Source organism: Xyrauchen texanus, chromosome 20 (genome assembly GCF_025860055.1).
Source record: "Xyrauchen texanus isolate HMW12.3.18 chromosome 20, RBS_HiC_50CHRs, whole genome shotgun sequence".
NCBI classification, from domain to species: domain Eukaryota; kingdom Metazoa; phylum Chordata; class Actinopteri; order Cypriniformes; family Catostomidae; genus Xyrauchen; species Xyrauchen texanus.
This window is the reverse complement of record NC_068295.1, coordinates 7930387-7956567: the sequence shown is the minus strand read 5'-3', so window position 1 is coordinate 7956567 and position 26181 is coordinate 7930387. Positions and strand designations below refer to the sequence as shown.

Genomic DNA, 26181 nt, shown 5'->3' with positions numbered 1-26181 from the left:
CAGGTAAACTTTTCTGCCTCAGTTGCTTTCATATCAATGCTACAGATATACAGTATTTAAGAGTTCCTGTCTTGCAGTGAGCCTGAGGGTCTCTTTGGGAGTGCTGTCTAAACACAAAATTTCAAAGCAAAAATAAAACAAACTAGTTATTTAAACACAGAGAAGTAAACAGCCTGAGCAAATATACATTAAACTGTTTCCTGTTACAGGAACAACATTTCCCAGAAGGCCTCTGGCTCACTGCACATTCCTAAACAGACAAACGGATGTTGAATGAACTCTCTGACCCACAGAGAGAGGAAAAACCACAAAAACCTTCAGGAAAGAGAGAAAGAGAGAGGGAGAAAAGAGGGAAATGGAGATGACAAAAAAAGAGATGGGAGAAGAAAGCAGACAGTAAACTCGCAAGCAGTTGCCAACACTTATCACATAAACAAACAGACAGTGTTGTCAAATGCTCGGTTGAGCACTACAGTGGCTCGCGGCTCGTTTATCAGAGTGTGATGCACTGTAGCATCGCCTGCACCGAGATACTGTATGATAATCGTCCCCAGTGTGCAGCCACAACAAAAAACACCATCTATGTTCCAACAAGTGATCACATACACACACACACACACACACACACACACACACACATTCTTAGCCAGAATAGAAACAGGTATCGGTCTTTCGAGCTGCTGTGAACAACATGATGTCTGGGAAGTTTAAGACAACTGTTGAAACAACTTTTGTTTACATCTGAATATGTTTCTAAATCAGTTGTTCATCATTTCTATTCTAAACCATGGTTTCACATTAGGCCAATTACTGTATACCAAGAGGTGCCCAACTGAACCTCCTGTGGCCCAATTGAAGTACCCCTGGGTTTTTAAGAAATTTTCTAATCTTTCAAGAAATATATGAACAATAAATAGGCCTATAACTATATTTTTACAGTACACGTTCAAAGCTCATGCAAAACACACACCACAGTGCTGGGTTGTTACCAGGGTGTTGGTATGCTGTTGCTTAGGTAATCTAGGTGGTTGCTAGGTGGTTGCTTGCTGAACCAAGTAAAAACAGCCAAAACACCAAGTCTACAGTAGGGTACAACGTGGCTAAAGGCACACCTTAAGGAAAATGTGTTGTTTGTTTTTGTTTTTGTTTTTCTGGTCACAAAGTGTATCAGGATTGAAAAAAGAAAAACAAAACATATTGAATATAGATGGAGCAACATCATTTGTTTGGGGTAAAAGACCTCAAGGGGGGTTAAAGTGATATAGTGTAAATACAGGACATAAGTGACTGGGCAAATATATGTGAACTTATACAAATATATAAGAGAGCAATATACCTTTTTGAGCATAAAGATAATGCTTATTCAAAATAGCCAATTGCTCTAATCGCAAAAATAAATGTATTAACAGTGCTTGCATTTAAATGTGTTGCATTTACAGTGCTTGCATTTTGGGATGCTGAAATGTAACACTATTGCATTTTTTTAGCATTGGATATATAATTTGGAAACATTTCACAACTAATTTTGTTATTAAAAATTACCCAACAAATATTCAGCTTCCAAAGTTCATTTCCAAAATATTTGGTTCATTTGAAAATACCATCTAGATTTTTAGACAGGTAAAGTTCATGAAATGCACCTTATCAGTTCCTCAATGCCGTGCAACAGAATAATTATCTACTGCTGCTCAACTTTTATTGCAACTACATATTTGTGATGAGGAGGAGGGATAATTGATTAGCCAATTGGGCTAATCAGCCGAGGAGAGGGATACATGCAGCCTACTACACTAGGAGAAAACCCCGGCCACGAACTTGGACCCAGCAGCCCCTAAGCCCCCGGTTGCCCTCATCAAGTTGCCCTTCCATCGTCTCCTGAATGGAACGGCAAAGTGGGTCTAGTGCACAGCCCGGCATTGCTGGAGGAGACCGTCCAACTGGCAGAGGAACATATGTCGGCATATCAGAGGGCAGAAGAGATAATTGTCCAGAGTTTAAAAGTGTATTAAAGGGAATATGTGTGGAAGGTCCTGCGAGAAAGTTGTTTGATGTGAAATGTGCGATGCCTTGGCAGGGGAGGCAGAGCCGGGGCAGTCCTTGTCAGCGCCAGGTCAGGATAACATAAGGGAGGGGGAGGCTTCGGCTCCCCCTGACCTTCGAGGATTTTCAAAATGTATTTCCCTCTAGAGCAGTCAAGAGATGAAACCCTTAGGCATGTCCATGACCAAGTGAAAGTTATTGATGGTCAACAACTCTAACCAAACATTGCACTTTCATATCCCTATTTTGCTATTATAAAAGAGCGGTTGTATCGAGCGATGCAGGATGCTCAGACAAAAGAGGATCCAACCCTGCTGTTGATACCACAGAGCCGTCGGGAAATGTTATTCCAGACGGCTCATTATAATATGATGGTGGGACAGGAAATATAAATATACGATGTAATACGATTAGGGCAGGAAAAAGACACAAACACACTTTTTCCCGAACTGACGCATACGCTGCATTTATCCCTCTCCTTGGCAGATTAGCCTTGGCTGATCACCCTCCTCCTCGTCACAATATTATCTCTCTCTCATCAAGCAACTGGACTAAGGAATACCTGTGACATAAATGATACTACTCAGAGAAGGATATATAGACATGAAGCCTTGTCTCATTTAATATATTTGTCCATGGCGGGGTTTCCCGAAGCACTAAGTAGAATGTTAGTATCACTAAAGTAGTACTGAATTCTATGGCACATTTCCCAAAAAGCATACCTATCAAAGTAGTAAAGTAAAAACTTTGTAAATTAACGAGGGCTTTGAACCACTCTAAAGTCATAAGTACAACTTAAATGTATCTTTCTCGCACGTTTCACAGTTTATCAGAGAATAAGGGACATTTAATAGCTTGTATTGATATATTTGGATCATTGGAATGCCATAGCCAGAAACAAGGCTTTGGGTGTGCCAAGGGAAAACTGTGTTCAAGAACTGATGCATAATAAAGTGACATGTTTTATTACTTTAATAACAATTACCATTCACAAATGTAACTATTTTTTGCACTAAATGTATTTTCTATTTAGCCCTGTGTTACATCATAAGCAATTTATGAGCATAAACAAATTAATGACACTTTTATCAGTTAACCAAATATTATGCTTAATATTTAGTCATAAATGTTACATAATTATTTTCCAAAATCCAGAAAGCAAATGCACAGGTAAATGAAGGGACAATTTGCACTAACTGAAAAAAGTACTACACCAGGTTCTACAACTTAATTTAGGAAAATCAATGAATGTGTGATGCATTTTATGAAATGACAATACTTTGTGCATTCTGTTTCCAGCAAAAAGAAACAAACTTTTGGCTACATCACATACATGAATTTCCATCATTAATCTCTATAAATTTGACAATCAATCTGAAACCCTGTCTTACATTTACATTTATTTATTTGGCAGACGCTTCTATCCAAAGCGATTTACAGTGCACTTATTACAGGGACAATCCCCCCAGAGCAACCTGGAGTTAAGGGCCTTGCTCAAGGGCCCAACAGTGGCATCTTGGTGGTGCTGGGGCTTGAACCCCCAACCTTCTGTTCAGTAACCCTGAGCCTCAACCACTGAGCCACCACTGCCCCCCTTGACTTTTTGCAAAATCAGGGAGGATGAAGAACAAGTCATGTTGGTGGCACCGTACTGGCCCACCCAAACTTGCTCCCTGGAAAATTCCCCTGAGGAAGGACCTCCTTTCTCAAGGACGGGGCACGAATTGGCACCTATGCCCAGACTTCTGGAACCTCCACGTCTGGCTCCTGGACGTGATGCAGTAGAACTAAGTGGGCTACCACCAGCGGTGAAGCCCACAGAGACGTCAAGTCGGTGCTTTCCTTCCTGCAGGAGAGGTTAGAGGGGCGGCTCTCCCCCTCCACCTTAAAAGTGTATGTGGCCACCATAGTGGCACACCACGATGCGGTAGATGGTAAGTCCTTTGGGAACCACGACCTGAACATCAGGTTTAATCATCCTAGGCTGCGCCTCAATCCATTGTGGGACCTCTCTGTAGTTTGGTTGGACCTAGAGAGTTCCCCTTTTGAGCCCCTGGAGTCAGTCGAGCTAAAAGCCCTCTTATTGAAGACATCCCTCCTGACTGCGTTCACTTTTATCAAGAGGGTTGGGGTCCTGCAGGCATTCTCTGTTGGCGATACATGCCTAGAGTTCAGTCCGGCATACTGTTGGTCCGCTATGTGCCCAAGGTTCCCACTACCCCATTTAGGGATCAAGTGGTGAACTTGCAAGCACTGCCCCAGGAGGATGCAGACCCAGCCTTGTCGTTGCTGTGTAAAGTTCATAACATTCTCATTGGTCGTCTTAGGAATCAGGTTGGTATTCAGGGCTTAGCCCTGAAATGGTTCTCTTCCTATTTGAAGGATAGGACTTTTTCAGTCAGTTTAGGGGATTATTTTTCTTCTGTTGCCCCTCTTGTGTGTGGGGTTCCACAGGGCTCTATACTGGGACCAACTTTATTTTCCCTTTATATGCTCCCTCTAGGCTCGATTTTTGAGAAATTTGGGATTCAGTATCACCTGTATGCGGATGATTCTCCAATTTACTTACCACAGATACATGGCCATAGATGTGCCATTCAGTCTCTTCGTGCATGTTTGGCCGAAGTTAAGTGTTGGCTTGCGAATAACTTTCTCCAATTAAATGAGAATAAGACAGAGATGATTTTATTTGGAAATAAGGGCTGTGTGGATGATGACTGCCTGGGGTTGTTTCCTGGGAAAAAATTGTCTAGCGTGAGGAACCTTGGTGTCATTTTTGACTCTGAGCTTAAATTTGACCGGCAAATCAATGCTGTCGTTAAGAATAGTTTTTCCATCTTAGATCAGTTTCTAAATTGAAATCTATCCTTTCTTTTGACGATATGGAGAAGGTTGTTCATGCCTTTGTGTCATCCCATTTGGATTATTGTAATGTATTGTATCTGGGTGTGAGTCAGGCTTCTCTCTTTCCCTTGCAGCTCGTTCAGAATTCAGCTGCCAGACTTTTAACGGGCACTAAGAAGAGAGAGCACATTACTCGGTTTTAATTAAATTACATTGGTTACCCATACGATACAGAATCCAATACAAAGCTTTGTTGTATGTTTTTAAGTCTCTGCATGGCCTAGCACCTGAGTATGTTACTGATTTAATCAGCCGCTGTCAATCAAGTAGATCTCTGCGCTCTAACGATCAATTGCTTCTCATGGTTCCGCTGATCATGTTTAAGATGTAAAGGTGATCGGGCATTCTCTGTTGCAGCTCCTAGGCTCTGGAATGACCTTCCTCTGTCTGTAAAAACTTGTCCTTCATTGGGTGCTTTTCAGAGTGCGCTTAAAACTTACTTGTTCACTTTAGCTTTTGACAATGCTTTTTAAGATTTTTTGTCATATGTTTGCATTGTTTTTATGTTTTTGTTTTTACTTTTATACCTTCTGTACAGCACTTTGGTTCCACTTGTGGTTTTGAAAGTGCTCTATAAATAAAGTTGAGTTGAGTTGAGTTGAGTAAAGTACGCGCCTTGTGTATTTACATTGCTGTTGTCTGTTTTGGGGAACAGCAGAAGGGGAAGGCTGTCTCCAAACAGAGGATTGCCCACTGGATTGTGGATGCCATCGCTTTGGCATGCCAGGTCCGTACAAACATCCTCCTGGAGCCTGGCAAACGGCACCTCTCTAACAGACATCTGTAGAGCAGCAGGCTGGGTAATCTCCTGGTTTAGCCAGTTACATCCCGTGTGTTAGTGGGTACGAACAGGTAAATATGCGGGCAGCTGGCTGGGTGTACCACGTGCACTCAGCGCCTTTGCCCTCCCTGAGGTGATAACATGTGCGTTTTCATTTTTCATTGGCCTTTCTCAAATATCAGAGGTGATTGGGGCTCCCAAGTTCGACCCCTAGTGTCACTATATCGACAAAACTTTACTGTGTCTTTAAGCTTGTTCTCTTCAAGTGAAGCATCTAGATAAAGGACTCACATGCATGACTTGTCGGGCAAACAGAATAATATTTTGTATTTTATTTGAAAACCTCTCAATATATCCTGCTCTTGTTTTTGTGTACAGCTCATTAAATGATGGATTGCATCTCTTGAGCATGGTTGGAATTTCCAAGATAGAAACAAAAATTATCGCTCACACGTGAATGGGTTAAAATTTTATTTGCAAGTTTTTAATCGCAGATGTGAGGGCACTGCGTAGATCTGGGCCTCCTTTCATAAAAGCATTGTAAGCCTAGATTATACAATACATCTTGAAATTCATCTTAGTTTTACATCCCATTTCCCAAAGCCATCACATCTTAAGTAGTCCTTGAAAATGCTCATAGATTTACAAGTGCTCTGGAGTAATCGTACACAGCTAAGTGCATCTTAATAGACAAAGGCTGGGTTTCCTGATAAAGTTGCAACTTAAGCTCTAACGAGCATTTTAACTAATGTTGCTTGTTATTTTACAATGGATTAACACCTGTTTCCCAAACCAGCACGTAGATTGCTCGTTATGAAGTTGAACTTAATTGCTTCCTAACGGTAGCTGTCCAGTCAAAAGGTGCTGATTACTTTGGCCAGTATGTCCAGGTGTTTGTCTTCTCAAAATGAAAATAAGGTGGAAATTCTAAAAAACATGGAAGTTGTTTGTAACATTGTTGAGGCTCCGAAATGTATTACCGAACTATTACAGAATTTAAGTAAAGAAATAATTATGGCTTTGGAGTTTCAGATGTATTGATGCTCAATCATAGAGATTAATGAAAATTATGCAATAAATGCATATAACGTGAATGTATGTGATGTGAATCATAAGTGGCTCTCACTTATGTATATATATATTACATAAGTGAGATATATATATATATATATACATATATATGTATATATATATATATATATATATATATATATATATATATATATATATATATATATATATATATATATATATTTTTTTTTTTTTTTTTTTTTCAATTGGCATTGGCATCTCTTTCAAAATCTTGCAAAGTCAATGCATTTCAATCATGAAACCCTGCAGCTTCATGGAAACACTAAATTCAGGGAAACTCTGAATTGGACCACAGAAACCAGATAACTTAAGATAAGTGACTTTCACCATTCATAACAAATCACAAGTGAAACCTTGATTAGGCTCATAGAGGGCCAGTCGTGATCACTCACAGGAAGAAGCATGTTTCAGGTACGTCATGACAAAAAGAGGACAGAGATGCTTACCATTCGGACTCTCCTCATCGATGGTAACGATAGTAGCAGGTGGACCGGACCGAGACAACTTACACTCTGTGTCAGAAAAAGAAGGAGATAGAAACACAGTCAGTGTCAAACCTACTGCTACCTTCATCACAAAAATGCAAATATTCATTACCTTAATCTGTATTTTTTTCATGTTTTCCATAAAAAAATTTATATAAAGAAACATGGTGTAAGTTCCCTTAAAACAAGATAAATGTAGTTGAGAATCAAAATTGTGTAAGGTAAGATACCGTAAATAATAATGCTTGTATTCAGATCACTGATTTCCAAGCATAAACCCCACTAAATATGTTAGATTTATGCTTAACATAAGAAAACATGTTGTTTACCAGTGGGACAAGAAAAAATCTAATTTGATGGTGTATTGTGTGAAAACAGGCCTTATGCAATGTAAAATATCAACGTAAAAGTGAATTTATCATGTTTTGAGGATGTTTACATATTTTTAATGGAAAGCCAAACAAAATATTGATTAAAAAAAATAATTTTTTCACTGAACACACTCGTGAAATTATGTTGAATATGAATACAGGAGTGGGATTTTAATTATTACTAAGGGAATGAATGTGGAAACAGAAAGAGAAGACAAAAGTCTGTCTAAAAAGATAAATGAAGTGATAGGGGAAAGGAAGCAATCTTACCCTCATAGTGCCAGTCTGAGAGGGACGTTAGTGTCAGCAGCAGAGAGAAGACAAAAGAGGAGAAAAGGAAAGATTCATATGAGAAGAAAGACAGTCATAGAGAGGAACACAGAGAAAACTGTGTGTGTACAGCACAGAGTTGTGCACTTTTTAAAATTGAGAATTTAATTTGATGATACAATACATTACATGATAATGAATTTGAAATACCACCTAAAAAAATATTTTTAAATTGTATTTAATAGAAATTAACTTTCATATAAAAGAACATGATGGAAGAACACTTAATTTCCAAGAATGCTCTAATTTGCCCCAAATACTTAAAAATGGAGCCAAACAACATACTAATAAACATTTAAATGACATAACATGATCTCATTCACCAGTATAGAAAAAATGCCACAAGATTAACGGACAGAGGAATTCTCAGATACACATTCAGAATTAGTACACTTTTGAGGGTATTATAAGAGGAAGAGGAAATATGTGAGAAAGTTCAACATTTTACAGAATCAATAAAATCACATTTTGATTGTAATATTTAAACTTCTAAAAAGGGTCTGTATGGCCAAATTTAAAACAGCTTTTATGACTGTGTTAATTGTTTTGACAGTGTAGAAAAATAAGCCTATTCAGCATTCTTCATATCTGGTGATAAAGAGGCATAACTATTCAATATTGCTGTATTTGCGATTTCTGGCAAAGCATGGGTTGGAGCAAGGAATTCCTTTTGATGTGATATTTTAATTCACCATCCTGTGGGGTGTGGCAAATTAATATCAAATTCCAAATCTTGAACTGAAAGGGAGTCGATTGGGCCTGTTTACTCTTGACCACTTCATGTGTATTCACTGATCAGATTACTATCCGATCATGAAAAAAAAACCTCCTGTAAATGCCCTCCGAAACAAATTCAATATGTTTTGAAATCCGATCTCTCAAACCACAAATTCCAGATGAAACTTGGTCAACTGTAAATGCATCTGGCTGTTCAAGCCACAGATGTAAACTTTTCTTTACCCAAATAGTGCTGTGTCAGCATAGGAAAAATGCTAAACTGTTGCCGAATATGTGCATAGGGAATAGGAATAGGAAAATGTGCATAGGGCCGAAAATAATAACAAAAGACGTGAATGCATGTTGTAGGAGAAACAGAACTTTTTTATTTGATGCAGATCGCTGATGAAACTAAAACTAAACACGGACATGAGTGCAGCTTATGAGCATGACGCGTCTTAGCTACGACAAGCACCGAGGGGAAAAACCCACAGCGTGCACAGGCCAGACTGTGACAGTACCCCTCCACTGACAGACGCCTACTGATGTCCGCAACAGGCACACCAACACAAGGGGGACCGACAAGGTAGGGAGGATGGGGAGAAAGGCAAGACATGGAGTATGAGTGTCTGGATCCTGGCCCTAGAACTGAAACCAAATTAGATCGGAGAGTCAGGATCCAGACACAATGCTCCGATCATGAAACACCAAACAGACAGAAGAGCGTATGGTAAAGGAACCAAACCCAAAGCCGTACACCCACACAGAGAAATAAATAAAGACAGATAGAGCATATGGCCAGGAGAAAAATCCTGAGCCATGTGCTCAACACAAAGACAGACAAGACATGGAGCATGATTGTCCAGTGTCCCAATACCAGAACTGAGACCAAACTAGACAAGAGAGTCGGAATCCAGACACCATGCTCCAAACATGAAACTCAACAGACAGAAGAGTGCACGGCAAAGGAACCAAACCCGAAGTTGTGCACCCAAACAAGAAAAAAAAAGACAGATAGAGCACATGGCCAGGCAAATGGCATGGAGCCATGTGCTCAACACAGACCCAGACTAGACAAGACACATAAAATGAGTGTCAGGGTTACAATACATCCAAAAGAGGTGGCTCCTACGCCTTCTGGTGGTTAGCAGCGGGCTCCTCTGCCCCCTGGGCTCTGCCGATGGGCTAGGCGTCTTCCTTCTTATTCTCCTCTTCTGAGGTGCGGAAGCAGTGGACGAGGCATCCACTTCCTTGTGGGGGATGTCATCATCCTCAGGTTGGGATGAATTTGGTAGTCTTTCGAGGTACAGGCTGTGATGAACTCATCCCATTTCATGGCCAGCCTGATTGTCTCGAAAAGACTTCCACCTTCACCCCAATCTGGGAAGCAAGATTTAATGAGCTCAGTTAGACCTGCCCTAAAAAGCTCAATAAAGCCGAGGATAAAGCCAAAAACTCTACGGCATAACCCCACACAGACTTGTCCTCCTGTCGAAGCCTGAACAGCCTCTTAACAAGCACCGCACGCTGGCGTGCAGGAGAACCAGATTTTGTTTTTAAATCCATCTCAGCTGGGTCCAACTAGGGTTCATTTTTTATGTCACAATCACAGCTGAGATGAAGGACCCAATCGCAGAGATGGAAGCAAAATAAAGTTTTATTAACAGAAAAACAAAAAACAAACCAAAACTCTCTCAATGGAGACAAAATGAAAAGAAAAACCGAGTCAATAACTGACTAGTAAACAATACCGACGAGGGCTATGAAAGTCAAACCGACCGGCTGGAGAACCAATACCAAACCAATATACAAACTCACAAAACAAAGGAGCAGGGAACATGAGGCAGAGGAGAGTTTAAATAAAGGAGAAAATAAAGGGACACAGGGGCTGCAGATCTGTTAAATGAGCTATAGCAATGTTGATTGCTGCTGGGTAGCACCTGTGAGAAATGAGAGGGAAAACACCAACAGACACAGACATGGCATATACAGACATGACACATAGACAGTCATGGGAAGCACAGTCAGGCCAGATTGTTACAGAGAACCACAATCATCAGGAAGAATTTTTTTTGTTTTTATTACTTTTTTTTTTCTTCTTAAAATTGGTAGAGGCACAAAGTAAGCTGTCCAAAATGCAGTTGTTAGTTGCAGCTTTTAGTCAATTAAATTCAAAATTCATTGTGATTGTCATTTTGTAAATTCTGAAAGACTCAATTAAACTCTTCACTACATTCATGGGGTTCTTAAAATATGCACCCTATACACTCACTAAGCACTTTTATGAGGAAGACCAGTACACCTATATATTCATGCAATTATCAAATCAGCCAATCATGTGGCAGCAGTGCAATGCATAAAATCATTCAAATGCATGTCTGGAGCTTCAGTTAATGTTCAAATCAACCATCAGAATTTGGACAAATATTTGAGCTCAGTAATTTTAACAGTGCAACAGTCTCTAGAGATTACTCACAATGGTGCCAAAAACAAAAAACATCCAGTGAGCAGTAGTTCTGCAGACGGAAGCGCCTTGTTGATGAGAGAGGTCAATAAAGAATGGCCAGACTGGTCAAGCTTACAGAAAGACTATGGTAACTCGAGTAACCAATTTGATGGTTGGGCTACAAAAGCAGAAGACCACATCTGGCTCTTTATTAGGACCATAGTGTTCAAGATAAAGTATTCAGTGAGTATATATTACAAAACTACTTCATACTGTTTATTGAACTGAAATTAGCATTACCTTAAAAAGCATTGCCATTTTTTAACACATCAGCAATATGGATAAAACAAAATAGTGAGGTGGCTGGTCTCGAATCGCTTTCACTCTACTTTTATCGTGATGCACCGGTAGCGGCATCTAAAGTCAAAATGTATAACTTGCATGCCTAATATTAATCCTTGTTTGTATTCAAGACTTTCTTTATCCTGTGGTTTGTTTGTCAGGCACAGGAATTATATTTTGTTCTGAAGTATAGTTTCATCTTCGCTTGCCCATTTTCATATTTGTTGAAGTACTCAGGATATATACATATATATATATATATATATATATATATATATATATATATATATATATGAGTGAGATTCTGTATGCTGACAGTCAATTTCAGAAAACCACATGTTGTACTGTAGTTTTCACTTCACTCACCATTCTCTGAGAACACAATTATACCCCCCAAAAATCTAAATAAATAAAATGATATATTGAATGGACCGGGAGTCGCATAGGATAAAAGCATCTTGCCAAATGAACACAAATAGATGTATGCATTCACATTTCGATGGAACTCTGGGATGCATTGCACACAGCATTAAAGTGAATAGGTGATGTCTGAAAATGTATGTGCTATGTAGACATATTGTAACTTTGAGAATATAAAACTCCCTTCCCATTCTAAACATACCATTTATTGAAACTATTCTCATTTCAGATAATGTGCATTAACACAACAAGGCCACCCATGTTTACATGTCAACAATGTCTACTTGGTGTTTTGAAACTCACCCAGTCACTGTGAGGTAATGAAACAGAATGGATAATATTCTACCAGTTGGTAAGTAATGATAAGTGTAAAACACGGGAATATCTTGCAAACTTTGTACTGCTTTTGGATGTGTGTAGCATAAGCTGCTCTGCATATCTTTCTGAAGGATTATTAAAGCGTTATTAAAAGTACATTTTAGCAAGGTCTCTGGTCATGTAAGTTAGACTTTACCAATTTACCAATCACATTTCAGTGGATTGTTTTGTAAATCTGTCACTACATAATGTAGGTTTAGCAAAAAGTCTGATATATAGGGATAAAGCAACATCAACTAGATGAGACCCGCAGTAAACCCACAGCCTGCAAGTAAGCAATGTTACACATTTCACATGTACAGGTGTTACACTTTACATTTCACAGCAGATGCACTGCAGAAAAACATATCAAGTGATTTTTAGATGCTTATAATGATTGATTTTGATTGCTAAGATGTGATTGCCAGCTTTAAGGTCTGCCATATTTTTTACATTGCAATGCAGCATGCAATTCTGAGTTCATCAAGCATAGATGGTCCAAAAATATAGACCTTCCACTTGTTGCACCGTAAGTGGTGAGAATGAGTGACTGACAGAATGGGAGAAACCTCAAGTAGACTTACTAGTATATTCTTTATTTAACATCAGAAAACATGGTCGCATCGCTGCATCAAAACAGTCAGATCCGACGATAACAGCTTTAAACTTTTATTTAGTGATTGTTTTAATGTTTGTAACATAAAAAATAAAGATATTGTGATGTTGAAAAGATCTGAGCACCTGATGCATTATTGCTTCAGTCCCTCTTTGCTGGAACATGAATGCAGATCACACCAGTTTGATCGTACGCCTCTGAGCCCAGCCTAGTGTAATCACATTACACCAATTTACAATGGAAGTGAGTGGAGCAAATCTGTAAATGTTAAAAATACTCACTGTTTCAAAAGTATACAAGACATAAACACATGCATGCAACACATAAAATTGCTTACTAACCTTTTTTGTGTAAAGTTATATCTAATTTTACAACTTTGTTGCCATGGTGATGCAATGTCATTAAAACTAAACCTTAAAACGACCATTAAATATGACTACATAAACAACAGCTAAATTTAAAACTCTTGATTTCTGGCTTTTAAGACCACTGACTTGATAAGGACACTTTATATGACTCGAATCAGCATCATCTGTTTCTCATTTTGCAGTTCTTTGAAAGATCAAATGAGAGAGCTCTGCAGGACCTTTTCACTCTCTTTCTGAGCTCTTCTTCGAAATATCTAGCCCACATCTGCTTCAATTAGAACACATGTTTCCATCTGCCAAGGAGAAAAGAGGCTCTGTAACTCCTTTGATAGACACAAACTCTACTGAACAACTAGGCCACAGACGCACTTCCTCCTCGCATCAAAAAGCAGCTAATCTTCTGTAAGCTCTGTTTACTCTAGTAAAGTTACTCTAGTAACTGTCTATACCCAAATAATCCTAGTTAACCTATTAAAGGAGAATCCATTCTCTGCTGCCCTGCCTTTATGAGTCCCAGGACAGAGCAGAGGTTTATTAAAGAGGTGTTTTTGTGATAGCAACAGTGGAGAGACTTCGATTAAAGGAGAGCAGAGGAAACATCACATGGCACTGAGAAAACAAACCCTACTGTGAGCCGACAGACACACAGCGAGCATAAAGGCAGTGACTTTCTCACTTTCACACATACAAATAAACATGGTTGAAAAAGCACTGATGTCAAAATCATCTTTGTCTGCTATACACACATAAGTCACATTAGGGCAGGCCAATATATTAATGGCCATTAATATTATACTTCCTAAATTATAAAAGCAACTATTGTCTGTAATTATATTTAGTAGTGCTGTATATGAGGAATTGTCTAACCAAAACAAAAGAAAAGTATCGAGTGCCACAGGGATCAGTTTTAGGACCTCTTTTCTCCTTGTATATGCTTCCCCTGGGAGATATTATCAGGAATCGTGGAATAAGTTTCCACTCTTCTGATGATGATACACAAATTTATATTTTTCAAAACCTGAGGAGATTTCACAATTCTCCAAATTAGCAGAGTGTATCAATGATATAAAAGATTAGATGGCCAGAAATTTCCTTCTACTCAATTCCGACAAAACAGAGGTACTAATTATTGGACCAAAACCTCTAAAAACAAGCCGCTAAAATATCAAAAGGACTTTTGATGAATGTACTGTTACATCGTCTTCTACAGCGAAGAACTTAGGTGTTATATTTGATACAATCTGTCCTTTGAAAATCTAATTACCAAAGTTTGTAGAAGAACATTATTCCACCTAAGAAATATTGCTAAATTACAACACACCTGTTGCTGATGCCAAAAAACAAATTCATGCATTCATGACCTCAAGACTAGATTATTTTAATTCATTACTGGGAGGATGTCCAGTAAGATCAATAAATAAACTTCAATTGGTTCAAAATGCAGCAGCCAGAGTGCTGAATACAACCAAGAAATATTATCATATTAGCCCCATTTTATCGTCATTACATTGGCTACCTGTTAAATGTTGTATTCATTTTAAAATTCTGCAAAGTACGTACAGAGATTTGAATGGTCTATTTTCTGTAAAGCTGCTTTGAATGTGTGTTGTGAAAGGCTCTATACAAATAAAAATGACTTGACTATGCAACATACGTGGACACTAGTTCTTTCAATTTGTCAATTTCCTAATTAGACTTTAGATTTAACCTGTTGATACGCAATTCCCCCACACATAACTCCTTTAGACTTGTGGCTTTGAGAACATTGTTTTTCTGGGTTGTCTTGGCAATTTTATTATTGTTTTTTAGATTATAAAAATATGTTCATAACAAAATATTTAAATTACTATAAAAGCTTCTCTAACTTAAAAACAATAACAACATATATTAATTCTGAAACTTGGAAAATAATAATATCTTTCAAAAGATACTACAACTGTGTCCATACTCCAAAGGGTCCAGTAAATACAACCATTTAAGTTCAGGTATATCATTTTCATGGTTTGTGCTCAAAAAGCGGGTTAGTATTACTTGAATTGGTGATATTTTAGTGCATTTCTGTCTTTTTAGTGTGGAAGGCTTTGTTTGTAAAATTTTAATAAAGCATTATAATATTACATATTTTCTTTTGATTCTTTCCGAAGAAGGAAAAAATTGCACTTTGCACAGTCAAATTTCAGCACTTTCAAAATCTGCGATTAACTACGAAAAAGTATGTGTGATATTATAAAAACAGCATGTTGTTTCGAATTAGTTTTTTTGTTTGTAATTATACTAAAGCTGAAAGAAATGATTAAAACATTATATGGAAAGAGGTAAGAGGAGTCACGAGGGCGGACGGAGCCGTGGAAGACTCTGAGGGCGGAGGCGGGAGAGGATCAACAAAGGCAGGCGGAGCTGGGAGAGGCTCAACGAGAGCTGGCAGCATCTGGGGAACGACCTTAGTGGTCATGAGCACAGCCAAAGACTGGGGAGAATGCGTGGGCACTGGCCCGTTGGCCAGGGCAGGCATGGGCGCAGGCTCATTGGCCGGGGCAGGCTTGGAGCAAGGAGCCATGGAAGGCTGTGTATGGAGGTTTTGGCCCAGGGTTCCCACCATAATCCACTGTGAAAGGGGAACTGCAAAGTTCCAAAGCCTTCTCAACATATTCACAGAGCGTCCAGTGAGGATCAGCCAGAGGCTTCAGTTCCTTCAGTGCACTATTCAGACTGGTCTGGAAGAAAACCACCAGAGAGCGGTCTGGATAGTGCACTAAATTCACTAGTTCTAAGAACTCACTGGTGTGATCCTCAACTTAACGGTCCCTTGAGAAGCAGGATACGGACAGCCGCTAGATCCTTGTTTGGTCAGTTCTTCTTTAACGAATGGTTGCTGACAGGAGATGTAGGATCTATGGGCAGGCTTTAATAAAAATGATGACAGTTAAACAACCAACAGGAACTCAAAATAACAACAAATAAGTTCTGACAAGGAATGCAAAAACTAGAGGGTTTACATACAAACAAGAACTAATGAGGGAATGGAAAACAGGTGAGAACAATGAGGAACAAATGGCAGTGATGAGGGCATTGCATGATGGGAAACGTAGTCTGGGGGAAAAACTTCAAAATAAGAGTCCAAGGAAACACGAGGGAGACAGACTGTGAAAACTTTTCACAATACATATTGCTCCAAAGCAGCTTAACAGGGAATATGTAAAGTAACATTTTGGTGTGCATTAAATTACAATCATTCAACGGTACAGATTTAATTATTCCGCCTACACAATAGTTACCACATGTTTATCTCAAGACAGTATTTTAGATAATCATCTCTTTTGTTAATTAGAACTAATTAACTACTTTCTTTGGCCACAGATGAAGTATCTTGCTTAAAATCAAGCCAAAAAATCTTAAAGTTTTCTTTTTTGGCTTTATTATGTGAATGTGACCTAAACATGTTTTCATGATGCACAAAAACAACTCAAAGAACATGTTATTACTATACTTTGGTACCCACCCACGCACACACACACACACACACACACACACACACACACACACACACACACACACACACACACACACACATTTGCACTTACACATTTACACACACACACACATACACACACACACAGACCTGTCTTCATTCTTGTGTTATGCACATTTCTTTCTATTAACTACTGTCACATGATTTGGGTTCCAGAATTTGGACAAACTGCTGAGTGTGTATAGTCACGCATTCACCCACCCACACACACTCACAGTAAAGCAGCTTACGGCTTGATCCACTTATCTGAGAGGCCAGAGCAAATCTTGGAAAGCTAAAAACTGAAGCTATAGTTTGAGGTCTAGAGATAACATGGCTAGAAAGAGCATGATCAATCATAAACCAAGAAACAATGGAGAACTCACTCACTGAGTCAGATGATTCAAACTAATCTGCAGCAATCAGCTGCATTAAAGCAAAGCCGAATAGCTATTTAGCGAAGTCAAGGAGCGATGAACAGCATCTGTGAAGGAGTGTAAAGAGAGATAGACTGGTAAAAATAGCTACTTATCAAATGGCAGGGCTAGATCCCACAGGCCCTAGGCACACATCTTTAAAGGCTCCTCATCCTCACAAATTCTTCTACTTGGCAAATTGGCTAAAAAAATATATATTTTTTTGAGACTCTTGCGATCAGCTTGTGCTACATATTATTTAAGAAAAAAATGTCTTTGGGATATCAGCCAAATTGCATGTCCACATTCATCACCATTATAAACTTTATCAATTGATTATATATAGTGCTTGAAGTGGACTGACAATTATCTTTACGCAGTACCTGCACTTTTAAAAGTCTACAGAGTACGGACAGTTTTTCATGCATACCATCACTTCTCAAGAGTATCCCAGTACGATGTAATTTCTTTAATTAATGTAAGTCAGTGGGTGATCCTCCGATTGATTTAGGTAAAATCATGTCACAGTCTAAACATCTTAGTACTCTCTGTGCAAACTCACTTATGAGTTTAACAACACATCAGCATCAGCAGTCGTCAGGAGTGATCCGTGGTCCAGTTCCTGACAGTTCCGTGGTCCAGTGTGTTTAAGTTTGTCTGGTCATAGTTCAGTTACACTCGTCTCCAAAACATGAACCAGCAACTTTTAGGCGAGCACATTTTATTGTGTCTTATTCAATTAAATGTGTTGATGCAAATTGTTTAGCCTGCCTCAAAACTAGACATCACAGTAGCTGTTACTGGAGTGACGTCAGCTCATATGCTCAATCTTTTTAAACAAAAGGTAAATCGAACCTTAAAAAAAAAGTTTGCTTTTATTCTACATTCTTCAACTTTTTAATGGGTGTGTCTCATCTGTTCAGCATCTGTAGTGTGATAACGTGAAGCATCACTGAACCTACATGTATCCTGATTGTGTTTGGTTTACAGATCTTTGTCAGCATTCTCAATCCCGAACATCATCAAATCAGTTTGTTCTCCATTTACTAATGAATATCTGCACAAGTATATGGCTAATTTTACCTTCATTGAATGGGAGGATTATCCTAACAAGGGGGTTATACAATTTCATATAATTTTCAAATAATTTTGTTATTTTACTAACCCAACTAATGACTCGTCGGCGCTTTATCAGTAGGTTGCACGACACGTGAAGAATTTTTTTTTAGCTTTCACTTAAGAAGGGTTGTGCACTTTTTATTTTAATATATCTCTTTACATAAATACTATTTTCCACTTAAAAACTATAATTTCGTTATTTTACTCACTGATGAGCAAAAGGTCGAGGCAGAAATGACCATGTACCTGCAGGAAATGGCCATTGATGGGGAAGAGGACCCGCTGACTTGGTGGAAAACGAACGACAAAAGGTTTCCGTTCATGGCAAGATTAGCACGGAAATATCTGTGCATATGTGCTACCAGTACTCCATCAGAGCGGGTCTTCAGCACAGCGGGTAGTGTAGTTACTCCAATACGCAGCTTATTAAAACCAGATAAAGTGAATATGTTGGTATTTCTGGCCAGAAACATCGAAATTTAAACATGGTCTATGGTGAAAGATATTAGACTTCTTTACGCATTTTTCACCATCCGTTGCGGAGCTATTCGATTTTGCATATTATTTTTTAAACGTTCATTTGTGTAGTTCATATGACCACTTTACAATATTTCAATAACATAATTTATTTTGTAGCCTGTGCTGAAGTTAATTGTGCTGCTAATTATAAGTGAAATGTTAATGCCGAGTTTCGGTCTGAGTGTTGTTCCCGTTTTCTTGTTTTATTTGTTGTTCTTCTATGTTTTAATAAATGTGTGTTATTCATATTCACCTTGTTTCTTTCATTTGATTTGACATTATGGATATATGGCCAAGGAAATTTTTCTTTAAAAGTATTAACCAGACAAAAGTTATTTGACGTTCGCTGGTCTGGGTTGATCTTAAACTGCCGCTTCAGTGTATACAACAGCTATGTGACAATGAGCAAGATTTTCTGAGACACTACAACTATTAATAATTAATTAATAAAGGCTATTTTCTTGTAGCCTACAACATAAAATATTTTAATCTAAATGTACAGTGTAAGACATGTAAAAAAAAGACAAGAAGCTAACAATGTCAAGATCAATATTTGTGTAGCCTGCCTGACACGGTATTTTCACAGACTAACACGTCACGTCTCTGGCATATACTACAGTATTTAAAATAGCATATATGCATTAGTTATATTCTCAATTTAATTTACAGAGCAATCCCTGCAAAGTTTTTAGGTTAACTATAGAAGAGACTAAGATTAGTGAGTCACACTAGCAAGACTCGCGAAAGGGGGCGTGGCATCACGATGGTGGCACTACATCGTGATGTTGGTCAGCCATCACGATGGACGATGATATCGTCCACAGGCACAACCCTAGTGGGGGGGATACATAATCTAAGTTGGTCCCCTTATTTCTGTGGTGGTTACAACCCTGGTTCTTTGGGCTTGAGATGGGGAAAATGTGATTTCTTTAAATAAATAAACCAATACATTAAAAATGCTGAAATATCCAGGCACGAATGGCACCGTTTCCTGAGGTCAGTTAATTTAAACACACAGAGACACACAGACACACACTGGCTCAAGGACACTAGGAGATTCTATTAATGTGTTTTAAGAGGAATAGAAGTAGACAGTGGTCGCAGACCACATGAGACTGTTGGTCAGTAGTTTCTTCTCAGTGTCTCACAGCTGGAATCACAACCACATTTTACATGAACTAAAGAAACGGGCTGGGTTTCCAGATAATGTTGCAACTTAAGCTTTTACGATCTTCTTAAAACACTTTGCTCATTATTTTACAATGGAGTAACGCCTGTTTCCCAAACCAGCATGTAGATCGCTCGTTAAAAAGTAGAACTTATGTGCTTTGTTGCGGGAGATGTCCGGTCCAAGGGTGCTGATCATTTTGGCAAATATGTTCAGAGTTTGATTTCTTAAAAAAGTGATGCATTAAATGCATGTGACGTGAATGTTCGCGATGTGAATCATAAGCGACTTTCACACAGCCTTAAGTTGTTTGGCTGGAAACTGAACAAATGCACACAGAACAGGATTAAAATGATGGACATCAGTATTGAACTACTCATAGACCTAAATATGAATAGATCATCTGGTTAAAGTTCAAGGCACTGTGTAGTTGTAGCCTTGCTGCCATTATACAGTGCATCAGGCAATTTGTTACTGCCTTGTAAAAGACTATAGGTGAGCTGATTCGAACCAGCCATTGGAGGAAGGAGGAAGAGGAGGAGGAAGAGAAAGATAGGGAATCTATCATTGCACACTTTTACTCTAATCTCCTCTAACCAAATTGTAATTATTTATTAGGCATATTTATTTAAGTTTTAAACTGCATGGTCACATTACATTACTTATGTTTTCTTAAATACTCTGTTTAATAAGAAATATCGTCTTTCTATTGCCATTACAAATATGCTTATCAAATAAAGCTAATATACACTCACCTAAAGGATTATTAGGAACACCTGTTCAATTTCTCATTAATGCAATTATCTAATCAACCAATCACATGGCAGTTGCTTCAATGCATTTAGGGGTGTGGTCCTGGTCAAGACAATCTCCTGAACTCCAAACTGAATGTCAGAATGGGAAAGAAAGGTGATTTAAGCAATTTTGAGCGTGGCATGGTTGTTGGTGCCAGACGGGCCGGTCTGAGTATTTCACAATCTGCTCAGTTACTGGGATTTTCACGCACAACCATTTCTAGGGTTTACAAAGAATGGTGTGAAAAGGGAAAAACATCCAGTATGCGGCAGTTCTGTGGGCTGAAAATGTCTTGTTGATGCTAGAGGTCAGAGGAGAATGGGCCGACTGATTCAAGCTGATAGAAGAGCAACTTTGCCTGAAATAACCACTCGTTACAACCGAGGTATGCAGCAAAGCATTTGTGAAGCCACAACACGCACAACCTTGAGGCGGATGGGCTACAACAGCAGAAGACCCCACCGGGTACCACTCATCTCCACTACAAATAGGAAAAAGAGGCTACAATTTGCAAGAGCTCACCAAAATTGGACAGTTGAAGACTGGAAAAATGTTGCCTGGTCTGATGAGTTTCGATTTCTGTTGAGACATTCAGATGGTAGAGTCAGAATTTGGCATAAACAGAATGAGAACATGGATCCATCATGCCTTGTTACCACTGTGCAGGCTGGTGGTGGTGGTGTAATGGTGTGGGGGATGTTTTCTTGGCACACTTTAGGCCCCTTAGTGCCAATTGGGCATCGTTTAAATGCCACAGCCTACCTGAGCATTGTTTCTGACCATGTCCATCCCTTTATGGCCACCATGTACCCATCCTCTGATGGCTACTTCCAGCAGGATAATGCACCATGTCACAAAGCTCAAATCATTTCAAATTGGTTTCTTGAACATGAAAATGAGTTCACTGTACTAAAATGGCCCCCACAGTCACCAGATCTCAACCCAATAGAGCATCTTTGGGATGTGGTGGAACGGGAGCTTCGTGCCCTGGATGTGCATCCCACAAATCTCCATCAACTGCAAGATGCTATCCTATCAATATGGGCCAACATTTCTAAAGAATGCTTTCAGCACCTTGTTGAATCAATGCCACGTAGAATTAAGGCAGTTCTGAAGATGAAAGGGGGTCAAACACAGTATTAGTATGGTGTTCCTAATAATCCTTTAGGTGAGTGTAATGTTACACTATATTACTTGTCTAGTAATTTAGACCTATCACGTCGCATGTGCAGACTGCGGAGACTTTTCACTTCTTTTTTCTTTTTTTTATTATTATAAATGAAATATCATTAGGCGGTGAGTCCTGCTTACAAAAAAAAAAAAAAAAAAAACAATTGTCTATTGACAAAAGCTAAATAAAAAATGCGCTGCAATTGGTTCAAAAGGTAAACATGCGGTAAATGAACTGTGTCTTATTCCTCCTGGGCAATAACAGTGGGAATGCTACTGTTATTGCCCAGGAATAAGATACTGTACAGTTCAACTTTAACATACCATTTAACTCAATAGCAGGTCATGCTGTCACACTATATGGGGCAAGCTAGCAAAATTAAGACCTGACATTAAATAGGCTATTTTAGGCTTAAAACAATTATGAAATACAAAACAATTCATGAAACAGCAAAAATAAAAGATGTCAAACCACTGTTTAGGCAAACAGAAACAGATTACTATTAATGTATTAAATAACACTACAATATAAAACAAGTGACAACTTGCCCTGATGTGGCATTTACCCATTAATTTACCCACATCTTGAGAATACAGTTCAACCTTTTGGTTAAAATCGACCTTCATTAATTGACACCATTGTTTACCCAAGTTCTACAACCAAAAACATGATTTTTTTGTTTTGTTTAGAGTACATATTTCACAATAATAATTCTAATAAAAAAAAATGAACTAGGTGTTTGAAACCAACATACTACTGTAACTGGTCTTTAACTCAAAATCTAATAACTACTGATATATAGCACTTGTGATTACTTCCCTGTGTGACAACTAGCCCCTGCCTCCTCTATAGAGATCATTCTGAATGTTCATGCAGATCTTCTGGGCAAGAGCTGTAGGCACATGAGATGGTTTAGAGACAACAGTCTGCTTCAGCCTGATAACCATCAGAGCAAGAAAGGGGGAGACAGAGAGATGGAATGAAGGTCTCTCAATCTTAATTTACACACAGAGAATGAGACTTAAAAACAGCAGAGCAAAGGATTTAAGCCCCCCATCCATTCACTGATCAGAGAATTGTGCTGATTCCCAGCATGCCCTCAAATGTTTCTCTGGGTGATTAGACTAGTGCCACAATACAACAACAAAATAAGACAGCTGAGAGCTTAGAACTGTGACCATAATAACACAGCATGTAGAAACTGCTAAATACACAAGCAAAACAATCAACATCTAATAAAAAAATACAAATAAAAAAATACACCACTGAAAAAAATATACAGTATATTTCTTATAAAACACAATAATGGTTAAAAAAAAAAAAAAAGAATAAAACAAATAGGAAAAAAAAATATTCACTGCAAAAATTTAAAAATAAATTCATAAATGATATAATAATTGCTGTCAGAAAATAAATAAATACATGTATTTATGAATAATAAATTAGGTTGAGCAGTTTATTTTTATGACAATAATGCATATTACTGGTCCAGTATAAACTGGCCGTTTTTTTGCAATTCCCATTATTCTCAATGGTGATTCTTATTAGATTCTCATTACTATAATGCAATAATTGTTGCTGAAAAAGGTATTGTTGCAGTATTATTTCATTAAATCAGCATGAATTAAAGGCAGTGCAGCAAATATTACTATGATGTATACATATTTTTTAATTTAAATGATATATTATGTATTTATCTGCGATGGACTGGCGACCTGTCCAGGGTGTCCCCCGCCTTTCGCCCAATGTTAGCTGGGATAGGCTCCAGCCCCCCGCGACCCTGTACACAGGATAAGCGGTTGACGATGGATGGATGGATGGATTATGTATTTATTGATTTATTGATTGCATTATAGTAATGTGTACTGGGAGGAAATATGAATCTATATGGTAAAAAAAATTGTATTCTTTTTCTTTAAGCAAAATGCAATAGTGGTGAAATATGACCCAGACATATTCTCAATCAATTTCGTGGGATAGACCTAGTTCCATATTATGCCAAATATTACTGTTATACCTAATATGTGTCTGCATATTGTCTGTATATAATAAATATCCGAAGTGTACAACTCAGATCACAGACATTTGTGTATACTGGCTATTTTCCATGCTCATGCTCTCCCGCATGCATTGCTGTTTCACAGGGGCTTTATTACTTTGTGAATGTGAAAAGCAGCTCAGTCACACAGACTGTCTCAGCCAGTCAAGAAGTCTCACTTTGATCCTGATAAACTCTTGGCTGCTTTAATAGTGGCTCTGGGATTTCTGTACCATGGTTGTGTCTGAGTGGGCAAAATATTTCCTATGTATAAAATAACGTCTACATGAAATGCAGAATTCAGCTTTTCTGTCTGATGATAAACAGCTTTAGAGAGCACCAATGCTAATAAAATTTGTCTGTCTGTATTTAAACCTCAGTCACTGTGAAATTTCTTGTCTATAGTGCAAAAAATGATGTTGCTGTCAAAATGCGTTTGAAAGCTTTTGCCATTTTGTTGTCTGGCTGCTTTGTCTTGTATGTGAGGGTGGCATTGCCTTTTTACAGCAGCTCAGCTCAGATAAAAAGATCTTAGTAATCTCTTATGTGTCTCCTCTTGGGCTCCAGAAGGCATCTCAACAACACCTCAACTTGCTCTCAAAATTGCCAAGGTACCATATTCTGCAATCCAAAATCAAATATACCAATTTGAAGTCAAGTTAAACATCACAATTTACTGAACTATGTTATACACATTCATTTTAGCTCTATACTATAACTGTGTGTCAACAAATTACTTTTTTAGGAGAAACATCTGAGAAAAAGCTGATACTTCAGTGAAATATATACTCAATTAAGTCTCCTGAGCTATGAAAGAGGAACCTCTGAGCAATAAATGTTGCATAAGAATGTCCAGCCAAAATCACTCAAACTCATTCACTGTCTTTTGAGTTTTTAAAAGAGGAGCATTAGATTCTACCATTGATTTTCTGAGAAAATCTGTGTAATTCTGTGGAATGGATTTGAACATGGTAAACATTTTTAAACATAGCAATAGAACTATTCTTATTGGAAGCTAAAAGCATCATCAAATTAGTCAAAATGTTTAATAAACAAACACAAAAGGGGTCTGATCTTTTTGAATGATGGGCATTCTAATTCTGCAGAGCTTTCTGAGGAGTTCTGCACACACAGATTCCATGTGGGCTTGCTCAACCTGCTTCTGAGAAAACATCTCCATCTGTTTTGGTCATCTGTGGTGTCTCCCCAGTGCTTAGTGTCAATATCTAGAGCTCTCATGTGCTGCTCAGACACGGATGAAGGAGACATGTGGGTATCTGTTTACACCTCATCCAGTGGATGTGGCCAATCCAGCACAGAGTCTGGGCAGCATGTACACTGATATGAGAGCAATTCACAATTTTTTTTTCATGTTTCCAGAAGACCACAAGGATGGTAGTTCAGGTGAAGGAGGCTTTCTAAGTGCTGTTCTTGTTCAACAGACATAGATAAGGTCAGAGACTATTTAGCACTATTTAGAGACGTGCCACTTCTATGAATATGAATTGGAGTCAATGGATGTAGAAAGGAAGTCCCACCTTTCAGGTAAAAGAGCCAGATATCCAGAGCCAGATTTCATTCCAGCTGATATATTAACTATATCGGCCACCATGTCAGTATTCTGTGAAATTCCCCCCTCTAAAATTCCGGTATCGGCCTCAAAAATCCCATATCGGTCGGGCTATAATTGAGATACGTAACTTTCCATATCCGCGGCATGGGTTTATCTGTCATTAGGCAGGGCTTCATGTGAGAGATTTGAAGAAGCTTGGGCTTTTACATCACTGCAAATTTTTCTGCTCATTATTAAAACAGGTATGACATCTGTAGACTGGGTTCACGAAAGCTGACACAGAGCAGAAAAATGTAATCTGCAAACTGTGTCCCATGATGTTATTCACTTGTAATACAAGCAATCTGTTTTACTACCTCACAATGAAGCACTCAAAATAACATTATTAAAGCCAAAAGATGCACTCCACATTGATTTGGTAAAAAAATAAATTGGCAAGAAGTGTTTATATTCATTGGATTACATATATATATATATTATTATTTTTTTTTACTTTTGTATAATTTGCTTTGTTGCATTGATCTTGATCTTACAAGATCTTAAGTTTCTTGAGAAAATGTTATAATAATAAGAAGAATGGTCAACAACATATAATATTTTCTGTG

General features: G+C 38.2%; 1 protein-coding gene across 1 annotated transcript in view; it reads right to left on the bottom strand.

Annotated features, from left to right (window-relative positions):
* pcdh15a (protocadherin-related 15a) overlaps positions 1–26181 on the bottom strand; it is a 250136-nt gene that overhangs the window by 170592 nt on the left and 53363 nt on the right. Inside the window, exons 3-4 of the mRNA XM_052150614.1 lie at positions 7944–7958; positions 7264–7329 (exon numbers count right to left, since the gene is read on the bottom strand). Coding sequence (XP_052006574.1) covers positions 7264–7329; positions 7944–7958 — 81 coding nt within the window. The remainder of the gene's footprint in view (positions 1–7263; positions 7330–7943; positions 7959–26181) is intronic.